The sequence below is a fragment of the Phyllopteryx taeniolatus genome, chromosome 6 (genome assembly GCF_024500385.1).
Source record: "Phyllopteryx taeniolatus isolate TA_2022b chromosome 6, UOR_Ptae_1.2, whole genome shotgun sequence".
In the NCBI taxonomy this organism is placed as follows: Eukaryota; Metazoa; Chordata; class Actinopteri; order Syngnathiformes; family Syngnathidae; genus Phyllopteryx; species Phyllopteryx taeniolatus.
In genome coordinates, this window is record NC_084507.1 from 25276973 (window position 1) to 25292886 (window position 15914).

At 39.7% G+C, this 15914-nt stretch overlaps 1 protein-coding gene across 1 annotated transcript; it reads right to left on the minus strand.

Moving 5' to 3' along the window:
- Window positions 1-298: 298 nt before the first annotated feature.
- tap1 (transporter 1, ATP-binding cassette, sub-family B (MDR/TAP)) lies at window positions 299-15093 on the minus strand. Its single transcript, XM_061777417.1, has 13 exons — window positions 14905-15093; window positions 12450-12779; window positions 11568-11799; window positions 10613-10727; window positions 10411-10541; window positions 9537-9742; window positions 6838-7035; window positions 5434-5562; window positions 5163-5357; window positions 4518-4691; window positions 3302-3461; window positions 2454-2590; window positions 299-792 (listed from the first exon to the last, which is right to left on the minus strand). The coding sequence occupies exons 2-13, from the start codon at window positions 12777-12779 to the stop codon at window positions 598-600; spliced, it is 2202 nt and encodes a 733-aa protein (XP_061633401.1). The 5' UTR covers window positions 14905-15093; the 3' UTR covers window positions 299-597.
- Between the last annotated feature and the right edge of the window lie 821 nt (window positions 15094-15914).

Consider the following 15914-nt stretch of genomic DNA (forward strand, 5'->3'; position numbering starts at 1 on the left):
AGCATTAAAAGGTGCAATAAATGGCAACAACAGGGAGTCAGGCGAAAGGAAGGAGGGGATTTACACTCTAATTTGTGGATAAAGTGTCCATATGGATAATATACATCCATTTATTTTATCTCGCACTTGTCTTCTTCAAAGACAATGAAGCTGAAAATGGGACATCATAGTGGACATTATGGGACATAAAAGTGGATGCTACAGCTACACATGCTACATCACAGAAAAGGAGGTCACTAAAGAGATATTCCGTGTTTTAAACAAAATAATGTCAGTGGAAAAGTATGACTAGAACAACCAGAGAGATAGATACTTTATTCATCCCATGAGAGAAATGTTCACAGCTACAATATTCCCCTAAACAATATATACTCACAATAATAATATGGTAAATGGCCTTGCACTATAGCGCTTTTCTACCTTCAAGGCACTGAAAGTGCTTTAACTCTCTCTGGATTCAAATATGGATGACGTAGTATCAAGAGCAACTGGGGGTTCGGAAATATAGAAACAAATTAAAAACAAATACAGGAGCTGCGCTTAGGTGGAATTAAAATATACAATTAAAAAAAGGCATACGCTACACTTGTAGAATTTTCATTGCACCTCCTTTTTCACCAGCTGAGCATAAAGCTTGCTCCTTTCCAACACCTGGTGGTGGCTACCTTCTGCCTCTACCACACCATCGTGGAGGGCGATGATGTGGTCGGCCTTCTCCACCACGCTCATCTTGGTGGAGATCAGAAGCACGGAGTAATTGTTGAGGCATTGGCTCAGTAAAGCCTGGTAGACCTGTGGAGGACAATGGACACAAGAAAATCACAGCATGTAAGCGGCAAGGCCGAAAACTAACATTGAATGCCTGTGACTTTTAATTCCTCAGACGGCACTGCATGAAAAACCGACATCAATGTGTAAAGGATATCACCACATGGGGTCAAGAACACTTCAGAAAACCAATGTCAGTAAATACAGTTCGGCGCTACATCCGTAAGTGCAACTTAAAACTACTATGCAAGGCAAAAGCCCTTTATCAACAACAGCCAGCAACACCCTCGGCTTCTCTGGGCCCGCTCATCTAAGATGGACTGATGCAAAGTGAAAAAGTGTTATGTTGTCCGACGAGTCCGCATTTCAAATTGTTTTTGGAAATTGTGGACTGTTATGGACGCAAAGTTAAAAAGCCAGCATCTGTGATGGTATGGGGCTGTGTTAGTGCCAATGGCATTGGTAATTTATACATCCGTGAAGGCACCATTTATGCTGAAAGGTACATACAGGTTTTGGAGAAACATATGCTGCCATCCAAGCAATGTCTTTTTCATGGACGCCCCTGCTTATTTCAGCAAGACAATACCAAGCCACATTCTGCACGTTACAACAGCGTGGCTTCGTAGTAAAAGACTGCAGGTACTAGACTGGCCTGCCTGCAGTCCAGACCTGTCTCCCATTGAAAATGTGTGGCGCATTATGAAGCGTAAAATACGACAACAGAGACCCCGGATTGTTGAACAGCTGAAGCTGTACATCAAGCATGAATGGGAAAGAATTCCACCTACAAAGCTTCAACAATTAGTGTCCTCAGTCCCCAAACGTTTATTGAATGTTGTTAAAAGAAAAGGTGATGTAACAGTGGTAAACATGACCCTGTCCCAGCATTTTGGGAACGTGTTGCAGCCATAAAATTCTAAGTTAATGATTATTTGCTAAAAACAATAAAGTTTATCATTTTGAACATTAAATATCTTGTCTTTGTAGTGTATTCAATTAAATATAGGTTGAACATGATTTAACACGACATCCCTTTATTGGAATTGGGGTTGTACTTCAGGTCTATTAAAGATTTTTGATCTTTATGAAAACATACTTTTGGCCTGTTGAAGATATAAAAAATTTCTTTGATGTTTGAGAAAAAAAGTGCTTTGTTGAAGACTCAAACTTGTCTCCTTTACAAAAACAAGAAGATTTGAAAGTGTCTTTGAGCCTTTGGAAATTTTGATGTTCATAAAAACACGTTAGCTTTGTTTGCCTCAGAATTGTCTTTGTTTTTTAAGAAAACATACTGTACTTTAGGTGCATTGAATATTACGTGTCATTGAGGTTTGTGAAAAATACGTTGGGTTTTTTGAGGACTCAAAATGGTCTTCAATCTGTTAATAACACGTAGTTTGCGTTTGTTGATGATTCGAAAGTGTCTTTGATCTTAACAAAATGTATTCACGATGTTTAGAAAAAACATTTTAACTTCACTGAAGGCTAAATTGTCTTTGGTATTTACAAAAACATGTACTTAAGATCTGTTGACGGTTCCAAAGTGTCTTTGAGCTTTACAAAATGCATCAATTGTAGCAAACTTTAATGATGTCAACGCCATCATCCTGAATTATTAGCTTACATGAAGGACCAGCCAGGAAAAAAACTGGATTAGATGGCCCTTACATAAAGGGGCTTACCTGATGTTCATTTTCAGTGTCCAAGTCACTGGTGGCGTTGTCTAGTACCAAGATGGTGGGTCGTTGGATTAAGGCTCGGGCAATGGTGATACGTTGCTTCTGGCCACCAGATAGCTGTCCCCCTTTTTCACCGGTGTCTAGCCAACAAAGATGCAACTTTTATCACATCGTTAATAGCATCCGTTTGGAAAAACAGGTGGTGGCGAGGGTTATGAAATTACATCTATTTTCACAGTGGGGTATAAACATGAATACATCAGGAATTTACAAAATTGAACACATTTCAATAGGGAACATATACAGTTGGGGAAAACGTATTTCAGCATAATGCTGACTAAAACAACCTGATTTCATGCAAAGACAGAGGTACTTTGACTTACAAGTGGCCCAATTTACCCAAGTTTTTCAAGTTATTAACTTGTGTTGCAAGCCAAAATTTTAGGTACTGTATAAGCAACCTTTGGATATGCCGCCACTTGAGTGAAGGGAAAAATAAATAAAGCATTTAAGGTACAGTGTTCCCAGGACTGAGCCGTGCCACAAATAGCAAAAATCTGCGCATAATGTTGTAATTGCCTATACCAAAAAGCTACTCAATGCACTTCAACACAGTTCCTTGGTACCAAGATGCCACAAGTTGGCACCAAAGCAATAGTGCTACATGTGACAACTTTGGCCTGAGCACAAAAATAGCAAATAGGTGACTCAATTCCCAGTTAATTTCTTTAAGTTCCCATGGGAAGGTTAAAATTTTGAATATTTCCAAAATTCTTCAGCTTAACTTCCCATGGTAAATTTCAGGAAACTTTCCATAACTGTTCCACCCTTTTCAACCTAAGTGGTGGCACCTGTGTCGTAGCCCTTGGACAGTGTCGTGATGAAGTCGTGGGCACTGGCCATCCGGGCGGCCTGGTACATCTCCTCGTCGCTGGCGTCCGGGTGGCCATACTTGATGTTCTCCCGTACAGATCGGGCGAACAGCACACCATCCTGGCTCACCACCGAGATCTAAGGGCAGTGGTGGGAATTAACAAATTAAAATACTTGGATTCTGTCCTTAAGTAGATTTTTTTTCATCTATCTGTACTTTGTAGTCAGTATTTTTTTTGCCAGCTTTCTATTTTACTCCCTTTATTAAAAACACATCTATACTTTGTATTCTTTAATTTGTTAAAATAGGCTTGTTACTTTTTGTATATTTGCATATGACGACACGATGTAAAAAAAAAAAAGGACCTCAAGAGGTTGATTGATTGAAATCTTTGGTACTTAAAATGAGGAATGTAAACCAGGCAGCATTAACGATGGCAACATCGTAATAATAGCAGTAATATTCAGAGACGTAAGATAATTCCCATTCAGATCACCACTCGTCTCAAAAGATTAAAAAAAGCGGGACGTCAGGACTGGCGCAGCGGAACGAGGGCAGTGGTGTGAAGTGAAACTCCATCTTGGTGGCCAAAATGTTATTTCTCATAATGCACAGACAACAACAGTGTGCTCAGAAGAACTTTATTGGTCTTGTGTCCCCTTATGACACTAATGTCAGTATAGGCCTGCTATACGGTCGTATGGATGCCTGTGGAAATACTGTATTTTACCAAAATTGAGACCTGTAGCAAGTCTATCCTCAAATACAATGAAAGTACAAGTAAAATAGGAACAGAGATATGCTAAAAAATAAAAAAATAATTTCCTGTTTACGATGGCCTGTCTTACAACAAGCCATGCTATAGAACACAAGATGAGACCGGCCAGTTTGTTGAAGAGAAACATCCACAGGACTCTCATTAATTACAATGACTACAATTAGCGTAATGGTGAGTTTAAGTTGTAATCATTTGTTTTTATTAATTTCTATGCCTGTCCGTCAAAATATGTCTTTACATGGAACCGGTCCGTGGTGCACCAAATGTTGGGGATCAAAGCACTGTGCTGGAAAAATATCAACGACGTCATTGATTAATCGACTTCGACTCAATTTTCATCACATTGTAGTTGACGACAAAAAATCTTTAGTCGTTCAACCCATACTCTGAATCCTAATAAGTTGGTCCCAGTCACCTTCTGCCGAAGATAAGCATCTTTGTAACTCTCCAGGGGCTCCCCGTCCAGGAGGATTTGTCCACCTTGGGGCTGATAAAACCTTTGCAGTAGCTTGACACAGGTGGACTTTCCGGCTCTGTTGAGCCCCACCAGCGCAGTGATCTGCCCTGGTTTCATTTCCAGGGACACACCCTGAAACAGAAAGGTCCACAATAGCTTTACTGAAGACAAAGTTTCTTTTAACATCTATAAAAATATGTGATTTGGGTTTGTTGAAGGTGGGAAAGTGTCTTTGATGCTTACAAATAAATACTTCTGGTTTGTTGTCATCAATCTTTACAAAAACGTACCTTAGGTCGTTAAAGATGCTAAAAGTGTCTTTGTTTTTGTCTTAAATCCATACAAAAACATGTAGAATATTTACGTTTATGGACAATCAGTTTGTGTTGGTTGAAGGCTGAAAATGATATTGATGGAAAAGCATTTTACCTTCATTGAAGACTGAATTGTTTAGTTAGGTGAAGATTCCAAAATGTCGTCAACCTTAATGCGAACAAGGCTAAATTGTCATAAATTAAATAAAATCTTTGATGTTTATGTAATAACACAATAGGTTTGTTGATGTGGAACGGTTCTTGTGACAACATATTGGTTGTAACAAACCTTGAGGATAACACTGTCAGCGTCTTTGTTGCCGGAGTAGGCAAATGTGACGTTTTTGAACTGAACGTGTCCCTTCAGGTGTTCTGGGGCCAAGGTTCCCTCTGGGGGTACCTGTGGTTTTCGATCCAAGTATTCAAAGATCTTCTCAGAGCCACCTATAGCCTTCTTCACCTCCGGATAGGAATGCATTAAGGCCTGAAGAATGACATACGACACATGATTATTTGTTATTACACTGTATAAAATACCTGTATTTGAATTGAGAGCTCACATCCACAACAGAAGCAAATTGAAGCTCGTAGAGGACAAAGGAGACAAGCTCCCCGCTGCTGATAGTCCCCCGGGTCACCAGCACGCCTCCGTAGTACAGAATGCACACCTTCATGACCAGAGTGGTCATCTGGGAACACAAAACAATTTTAAAAAAAGAAAAAACATTCAACCATGTCTTTATGAAGAACACAATAGATTTTTTTGAAGACTCAAATTAGTCTTTAGCGTTTACGTAAACATGTTAGTTTCACTAAAGGATCAATTGTCTTTGATGTTTCTGAAAATGTACTTTAGGCTGTTGAAGATTCAAAAGCATGTATTCTAGGTTTAGCTTCATTGTCTTACATTTTATTTTGTTACATTCACTCAAGGTTAATTGAAGACTCTAAATTGCCCGTAGGTGTGAATGTGAGTGCGAATGGTTGCTTGTTTATCTGTGCCCTGTTCATGTTCAACCTATATTTAAACTTTAGAAACTACAAAGACAAGATATTTTATGTTCAAACTGATTAACTTTATTGTTTTTAGCAAATAATCATTAATTTAGAATTTTATGGCTGCAACACGTTCCAAAAAAGCTGGGACTGGTGGCAAAAAAGACTGAGAAAGTTGAGGAATGCTCATCAAACACCTGTTTGGAACATCCCACAGGTTTACAGGCTAATTGGGAACAGGTGGGTGCCATGATTGGGTACAAAAAGAGCTTCCCTGAATTGCTCAGTCATTCACAAGCAAAGATGGGGCGAGGTTCACCTCTTTGTGAACAAGTGCGTGGGAAAATAGTTGAACAGTTAAAGGACAATGTTCCTCAACGTACAATTGCAAGGAATTTAGGGATTTCATCATCTACGGTCTGTAATATCATCAAAAGGTTCAGAGAATCTGGAGAAATCACTGCATGTAAGCGGCAAGGCCAAAAACCAACATTGAATAGCTATGACCTTCGATCCCTCAGGCGGCACTGCATCAAAAACGACGTCAATGTGTAAAGGATATCACCGCATGGGCTCATAAACACTTCAGAAAACCAATGTCAATAAATACAATTCAGCCCTACATCCGTAAGTGCAAGTTGAAACTCTACTATGCAAAGCAAAAGCCATTTATCAACAACACCCAGAAACGCTGCCGGCTTCTGGGCATGGGCATTCAATGTTGGTTTTCGGCAACAATTAACATGGATATTTGACTTCTAAAGCCCTCAATGGCAGTGAATGTGTTACGGCATACATTGGGATTCAGTGAAGACTAAACTGCCTCTGACGTTTTTGAAGAAATGTATTAGGTTTGTGGAAGACTCAAAAGTGTCTTTGATGTTTACGAAAACATGCACTTAAGCCCATTGAAAGATTTTGTAAAAGCATGTTTTTTTTGGTTGAAAACTCAAGTGCAGTATCCTCACACTGTTGGCCGAAGTCGTGGTGGCATATGCCACCGCTTCTATCTTGTTCAGGGCATACAATTCCTCCATGCTCTGCTTGTAGCGTTCCGTCTCGCCGTCCTCATTAGCGAAACTTTTCACTGTCTTGATGCAGGAGAAGGTTTCTGTAGCCACCTGGTTGGCCTTTGCCAAAGACTCTTGAACTTTCACTGATAATGTCTACAAAAGGTGGGAAGACAGAAAATCAAGACATTGGTGGGCAACAAAACAGGCATGTTAGGTTTAATCAAGACCCTGAAGTGCCTGAAGATGAAAAAGTGTCTTAGCTTCATTGAAGACTGAATTGTGTTTCATGATGGAACATGAAAACATAGTTATGGTCATTTAAATAGTCTACTGTCTTAGATTTTTACAAAAACATAAAATTTATGGACGATTCAAAATGGTCTTCAATCTTTACGAAAACACGTACATTGACTCGCCAAAGATTAGAAAATATACTAAACACACAAACTTGTTTGAAGACTCAAAACTGTCTTTTATGAAAATGTACATTAGGTTCAATGAAGAATAAATCGTCATTGATGTTGAGGGAAAAACACGTTAGCTTCACTGAAGACTAAATTGCGTTCCATCTTTATGAAAACAGTTTCAGAAAATTCTAGCTTGTCTTTGATGTTTACGAAAAAGCACATCAGGTTTATTGAGGTCTCAGAATTTTCTTCAATCTTTACGAAAACATGTATGTTAGGTTCAGTGGATGAATTGTCTTTGAATTTTATGAAAACACCATTATATTTGTTGAAAGTTTATGCAGCTTTCATTTCATGTTTTTTTAGTCAGTTTAATTATGATCAGTGGGCAAGTAATAAAGTTGTTAGTTTTAAATAAGCCATTTTGATGGATGCTGTACATGGAAAAGATAGCTGTACGCAATCTGTATATACTGTATGTACTGTCTGTATGTGTAGAATATTATGAGGCGATTATACATTAGTATGGGTTCATAATGGCACGATGTGGCCCGACACAAAAATGAGCTTGACACCCCTGTGTCTTAAGTGCCCCTGATGTTGACAAAAAGTGCATTAGCTTCATTGACTATTTACAAAAACACATACATGAGGTGCTCTGAAAACTAAACTGGCTTTCATCTTTGTGAAAATACACTGTAGGTTCATTGAAGATTCGAAAGTGCCTTTGATTTTTACAAAATCGTGTACATTAGGTTCACCAAAGACCCTTAAGTGTCTTTGACATACGATTAATTTAAGATTGAATTGTCTTCAATATTTAAAAAAAAACACAAACATTTGGGTCATGAAAGACTAAATTGTCTTTGATCTTTGTAAAAACATACTGCTGGTCTGTTTAAGATTCAAAAGCGTCGTCGGTGTTTACGGAACAAAAAAAGGCATGCTTTGTTGAAGACTAAACACTCATCCGCAATATTAATAGAATATACAGTGGGTACGGAAAGTCTTTTCTTATATTGCAGCCATTTGCTAATATCATTTAAGTTCATTTTTTTCACATTAATGAACATAGCACCCCATATTGACAGGAAAAAAAATTATTTTTTTTTATTTTTTGCAGATTTATGAAAAAAGAAAAACTGAAACATCACACAGCCATAAGTATTCAGACCCCAGTATTTAGTAGAAGCACCCTTTTGAGCTAATACAGTCATGAGTCTTTTGGGGAATGATGCAACAAGTTTTTCACACCTGGATTTGGGGATTCTCTGCCATTCTTCCTTGCAGATCCTCTCCAATTCTGTCAGGTTGGATGGTGAACATTGGTGGGCACCCATTTTCAGGTCTTTCCAGAGATGCTCAATTGGGTTTAAGTCAGGGCTCTGGCTGGGCCATTCAAAAAAAGTCATGGAGTTGTTCTGAAGCCCCTCCTTCGGTATTTTATCTCTGGAGCTCAGCCACAGTGATCTTTGGGTTCTTCTTTACTTCTCTCACCAAGGCTCTTCTCCCCCAAATGCTCAGTTTGGCCGCACGGCCAGCTCTAGGAAGGGTTCTGATCGTCCCAAACGTCTTCCATTTCAGGATTATGGAGGCCACTGTGCTCTTAGGAACCTTAAGTGCAGCAGAAATCTTTTTGTAACCTTGGCCAGATCTGTGCCTTGCCACAATTCTGTCTCTGAGCTCTTCAGGCAGTTCCTTTGACCTCATGATTCTGATTTGCTCTGACATGCACTGTGAGCTGTAAGGTCTTATATAGACAGGTTCCTTTCCTAATTAAGTCCAATCAGTATAATCAAACACAGCTGGACCCCAATGAAGGTGTAGAACCATCTCAAGGATGATCAGAAGAAATGGACAGCACCTGAGTTAAAGATATGAGTGTCACAGCAAAGGGTCTGAATACTTATGGCTGTGTGATATTTCTGTTTTTCTTTCCTCATAACTCAGCAAAAATGTCAACAATTAAGTTTTTTTTCTGTCAATATGGGGTGCTCTGTGTACATTAATGAGGAAAAAATTAACTGAAATTATTTTAACAAATGGCTGCAATATAACAAAGAGTGACAAATTTAAGAGTGTCTAAAAACTTTCCGTACCCACTGTACATCAGGTTCGCTGGTGGGTCAAAAGTATCCTACACGTTTACGCAAAAAAATAAGTTTGTTTGATTTTTATATAAATTAATTTGTATTTGCTGTGACTCTGAAGTACTTTTTTGCTTTTGTGTTTGTTGTGGTTTGTTACCTGATGGAAGTGTGCGGTGAACTTTGGCACAACCCAGATGACGGGCAGCCCCATGGAAGTGAGCAGGGACATTTTCCACGACTGCTTGAACATGAAGACGAAGAGGAAGAGCACGCGGCCCATGTACCACATGAGCAGGCTCAGCTTCTCGCTCAGCGCCTCGCTCATGGTGTTGGTGTCCGTGGTGATGCGCGACACCAGCTCACCTGGAACAACACAATACAGCGGTACCTTCACTTACAAGTTTAGCTGTCTCAGTCAGTGTTTCCCAATCTTTATTGAGCCAAAGCACAAATTTTACATTATAAAAACCATTATAAAAAAAGCTCATCAAAAAACAAAAATGTAACAAAAAGTATATACTGGACAAAGAACCCCCGCTATATCGTGAGTCCTCATACACAGATTGTGTTTCATGGGTTTTTACAGTATACAGGCAAGTCTAAATCTTGTGCGCCCTCAATGTAGTACCACGTTGTACCACAACATGCTGGGCAGCGCTGAGCTCAACTGTAAGACACAGGGCGTAATAAACAGCAAGAAGAAGAGGAAGAGAAGGACCCCAACTACAGTAAACTCTAGTAAGTTGTCATTGCCACAGAGGAGAGCGAATATCCCTGTGATTATTGTTGTATGTTCTGTTTGTATGTGTTGCTGCTCCACGTGTTAAGTAGCAGTTGTTTGAAGGTTTAAGTAAAATCAATGCAAATTTAGCCCGTTTACGGCATATTGCATGACTGAAAATGTTTGCCTTTACCTTCATTAGATGAAACGATGTGGCTTGGTTGAACATTTTGGTGTTTCCATGTACAGTACAATGCTTACTCGTTGTTGTTTGTTTTACAGTAGACTTCAACTGGGAGTGACAAATAACCTGTAGGGGTGGCGTCAAAGAAAGCGATCTCCTGGTTGAGTATGGCCTGGAACACATCTCCTTGTACCGCCGTGTGAATGTTACTCATGGTGACGTTGTACATCAGGTCCCCGATGAACTCCAGCACCGCACTGGAAAAAAACAAGAGGAACATCTCTTCAAAATGTACATGCAAAAATTGTATAAAAATCACATTTTTTACCTGACAAAAGTCATGATTGCAATGATTGTGATGGCGTCTGTGAAAGCGTCAGGTGCCCCCTGGTTCTGGATCCAGTCTGTCACGTGACCCATGTACAGGGGGACCGCCATCTCACCTGAAAACACAAGCACACTGATTGATTCTGTTCATAACCTTTATGGACAGAATTTCTAGGTGCAGTGGAGGCATTTAAGGGGTCTGGTTTGGTATCCTCAGTATTGCGTCTATGCTTTTTGCTGATAATATGGTTCTATTGGTTTCATCAAGCCGCAATCTTCAACTCTCGCAGCCGAGTAGTTAGGATGAGAATCAGCACCTCCGAATCTGAGCCCATGGTCCTCAGTCAGAAAAGGTTGGAGTGTCGGTGATAAGAACATTCCCCAAGTGGAGGAATTCAAGTGTCTTGGGTTATTGTTCACAAGTGATGGAAGAATGGAGCGGGAGATCGACGAGCGATGTACGTTTAGGTCACGAGCTGTGGGTTATAACCAAAAGAACAAGACTGCGGATAAAAGCAGCCGAAATGAGTTTCCTCTGCAGGATGTCTGCACTATTCCGTACCGCTAGGGTGAGAAGCTCTGTCATCTGGGAATGGCTCCGGATCAAGAGGAGCCAAATGAGGTGGCTCTGGCATCTGTTTAGGATGTTTCCTGGACTCCTACCTGGTCAGGTGTTCCGGGCATATCCCACCGGGAAGAGGCCCCGGGGAAGACCCAAGACATGGTGGAGAGACTGTCTCGCTAGACAAAGTGACTGGTGAAATGGAAGTCTGAGCTTCTCAGCTTAGGTTTTTGCTCCTGCGACCCCACCCCGGACAAGCAAAATCAAATCCCTGGATGAATGGCGTACAGTATGTTTGGTTTATTGTACACTAAATGACTTCAACATTTCTGAAAGCACATACATTAGGTTTGTTGACGACTCAGAAATGTCTTGGTTGAATAAAAGAACTTACAGAAGGAGGAGAGCCCCACGAGAAGCAACACAGCCACAAAGCAGCCAAGGTGAGGCCGCATGAATCCCATCAATCTCCTCAGAGATGAGGTGGTGTCCTTTTTAGGCTCCTGGCGTTTGCTGCTCGGCCTCCACACAGACATCATGGAGCGAGACAAAGACAGCAGCACAGACTGGACATACTGAGTCCAGTAGATCCACGACACCACCATCACCAGGTAGCCCTGAAAAACCTGCACAAATGTTCTTATTATCAGCCTCCTTCACACACTAGACCCTTGGTACCTAAATTTGCAGGAACCTTTAGTTCTTAGTACTTGCAGAAAAATATTTTCAACTACCAAGAACTGAAGGTTCCTGGAACTTTAAGGTGAAATGTGGCTTTAGTTTCAGGAACTGCAAGTACCAAGAACTAAAGGTTCATGACACTTTGGATGGAAATGCAGTTCAATGCCAGGTTATACCTAAAGTTCAGGGAACCTTTTGTTTTTTATACTTGGACATCCTTTAACTTCCTGGAAACTTCAGTTCTAGCTACTTACTTTCCGCCTGAAGTTCTAGGAACATTTTGTTTCAGGTGCTTGCAATTCCTTTCCACCTAAGCTTCCAGGAACCTTTGGTTCTAGGTCCTTGCAGTTCCTTTCCAGCTCGGGTTCCTTTAAGTTCCTTTTGTTTTCACCTAAAATTCCAGGAGTCTTAGTTGTTGGTACTTGTAGGAAGGGAACTGCATTTCTGCCCCAATTTCTTCAGAAAATTTAGCTCTACGAACTTGCAGTTCCTTTCCACCCTAAGTAAAGTACCAATAACTAAACTTTTGAGGAACTTAAGTGTAAAAGTGGCTTTGATTTCAGTTTTTAGTTGTAAAAATGTGTTTATTTCTCACCCTTTCCCAGGAGTGCCACCCCCACATCTCCTCCTCCGCGGCCCAGCCCAGAGCGTGGAGAAGTGTCACATAGGCTGGGAGGTGCAAGCACAGGACCAGGACTCTCTGGAGACCACCGAAGCCTCTGGCCCATGAGGGACCTCTGGGCAGGAGCAGCAGGAGGAGGAGGAGGACGGCCCTGATCAGCTCTCCCGTCCACATGGCGATGAGTGGCGGGCACAGAAAGAAGAACAACTGTGGCGACAGCTGCAGGAAACGCAGGAAGGTCAGGATGCACACGTCCACGCATGCAAACAGCAACGGGAAGAACAAGGTGCTCACTCTCGACATCTGCACACACAAGAGATCATCATAAGTCATAATATTAGGTACACCTGCACATTGAGGTCCAATAATAATGACTGAACATTGTCTTATTATTTTAGATTTGTACAACTGCATTGCATCATACAGGGCCGTTCCTAATGTTTTGACCTAATATTCCAATTTTAACCCAGAGGTGACTGCACAGAAGCATAACAATTGTTTTTTAACAAGCTTAAATCACTGTATTACGAGTTATCAGTATTATTGTCATTATTATTATTGTCATTAGTATGATTGATGGCAGAAACATCATTTGTAGAGATCACTGCAAAATATTACATTTTATTGTTGTACGAAAGTGCATTTTGTATAAAATATAAAAACAAATAATTTCAATGATTGTTGTTATGATTTTTTACTACGGAAAAATAATTTGCTTTTAATTATCAATATTACACTATATTATTAAATATAAAAACATATTAAGATCAAATAATTGTATTTTGATGATTTATCATTATTATTTATTTTGTATGACATTTAAAAAATATTGCTTTCAATGAGAAGTCAGTGATGGTGTAGTGGTACACTTGCCTGACTTTGGTACAGGCAGCGTGGGTTCAGTTCCCACTCAGTGACGGTGTGAATGGGAGTGCGAATGGTTGTCCGTGTCTATATGTGCCCTGCGACTTGACTGGCGACCAGTTCAGGGTGTAGTCTGCCTTTCGCCCGAAGTCAGCTGGGATAGTGTCCCGCGACCCTAACCAGGATAAGCGGTGTTGAAAATGGATGGATGGATTGATTTCAATGACTGCTGTTTTGATTGTTTTACAGAAAAATAATTTTGCTGTATTTGTATTTTTTTGTATTTTAACAAGCTAAAATCATTTTATTGCACTTCTTTATATAATAATAATCATAATAACTATTATGATTATTAAATAAAAATAATTGAATGGTATTTTTAACAGGCGGCACGGTTCCGACTGGTTAGAGCGTCAGCCTCACAGTTCTGAGGACCCGGGTTCAATCCCCGGCCCCGCCTGTGTGGAGTTTGCATGTTCTCCCCATGCCTGCGTGGGTTTTCTCCGGGCACTCCGGTTTCCTCCCACATCCCAAAAACATGCATTGATTGGAGACTCTAAATTGCCCGTAGGCATGACTGTGACTGTGAGTGCGAATGGTTGTTTGTTTCTATGTGCCCTGCGATTGGCTGGAAACCAGTTCAGGGTGTACCCCGCCTCCTGCCCGAAGACAGCTGGGATAGGCTCCAGCACGCCCGCGACCCTAGTGAGGAGAAGCGGCTCAGAAAATGGATGGATGGTATTTTTAACAATCATTGATAATGATAATAATTGTTATGATTGTATTATTATTACAATTACAGAATTTTTTTTAACAAGATCAAATAATGTTATCACTTCATTTTCATCATTTTTATTATATAATTATGATTTTCATTATTATCATATTTTCTATTACAAATATTATTATACAAAACGTATTTGATTTTATTTATTGTTATGAATTCAATTATTTTATTGTCAACACCATGAAATAATTTCATTATTTGTATTAATATTATTATGAGTCGATATGTATGCCTGTCAAGACATTAAAATATATTTTATATATTTACGTACAAAATGGGTCAAATAACTGTTGCGAATTATGCTGTCCGTTCAACTGTTCGACAACGAGAAGTTGTGCAAAAAGCACTAAAACATTCAACAGGTGGACATTCAAAAGTTTAGAGGTCAAATGAGCGTCACCTGGAAAGGTTAAAGTGCATTTTAGCTTCTTCCTGAAATTTCACCCCAAAGCCAAATATCTAGAACTTATTGTGTGTAGTGTATACTCAGGTAGAAGTTTAGTTGAGGACAATACAATGCTTTTTTTTGTTTGTTTGTTTCTTTTGTTTTGTTTTTACTATAATAATTTTAGGGGTTTTCATTGCAGGTCAATCTTCATGTGGACTTTCGCTTGCACGCCATAAGCACAAAGACCAAGCCCATACTCACGTCCTATTCCAACCTTCATAACACTGTCACACACATGAACAGCTCGCACGAAAATATGGTCACAGTAAAAACATGAAAAACAATATCCCTATCAAAACGAAACCGTTTCACTTGTGTGCTGTACTTACTGTACGTTTACTGTCAAAGACACCGAACAGCAAAAAAGTCTTCAAGGATCAAACACACAATCTCCTCGTTCCAATTTTATGGGTAAATATAAATTCAGGAATTTATGTTTAATTTAAAAAAAAAAAAGATAAAGCATTCTCAAGCGACCGACTGACTGGCTTTCCGCGTCAGAGTGAAAGTGAAAGTGTCATGTGGCGACATATCCGGAACCGGTTTCTACGGCAACTCCACGAAACAAAATTACGTGGTACGAAAAGGCGATTCGTTTCCAAAACGTCTCAGCACGAAGTTAGCCAACATATTATTTACAACAATTAAAAGTCTCTCTTTATAAAAGTTGCGTATATTTTAAAATTAGAAACCAAACTCCTATAAACAAATGCATTATTGTTACAATAAGATTCTAAATTATAGGTAGGTAAATAGATAGATAGATAGATAGATAGATAGATAGATAGATAGATAGATAGATAGATAGATAGATAGATAGATAGATAGATAGATAGATAGATAGATTTTAGTTTTAGATTTGTTTTACTTTTATGCAACTCAAAAGGGTTAAAATATTATTATTATTAAACTTCGCCTGTACATTTAATGAAAGTTTTCTAATGGCGGCAGGAGTTTGAATGTTGAATAGTTGTACTTAATTTTAGTTTTAGTGTTGTTACTTACAACCTCACCTGCTGGCTATACAGCTAAAATAAAGTGTGACAGTTAATTGAATGGTAAGTAGTTTTGCTTTATTTTAGTTTTAGAGTGCAGCAGTAACTTATTGTTACACTTGTAGGACATTTTAGAGTGTTGAAATGCTACTTGGCGGCACGGTGGACGACTGGTTAGCACATCTGGGTTGATTGAGGACTCTAAATTGCTCTTAGGTGTGAATGTGTGCGCGAATGGTTGTTTGTTTATATGTATGCTGCGATTGGCTGGCGACCAGTTCAGGGTGTACCCTGCCTCTCGCCCGAAGTTAGCTGGTATCGGCTCCAGCACGCCCGCAACCCTT

Bases quoted from the DNA above. Each gene is read 5' to 3' on its own strand.
- tap1 (XM_061777417.1), bottom strand. From the start codon at position 12,779: ATGTCGAGAGTGAGCACCTTGTTCTTCCCGTTGCTGTTTGCATGCGTG. The intron at 7,036-9,536 runs GTAACAAACCAC...CACCTTTTGTAG, and splicing joins TCACCGCACACTTCCATCAG to ACATTATCAGTGAAAGTTCA. The intron at 5,358-5,433 runs GTGAGCTCTCAA...GTCATTCTTCAG, and splicing joins AATTTGCTTCTGTTGTGGAT to GCCTTAATGCATTCCTATCC.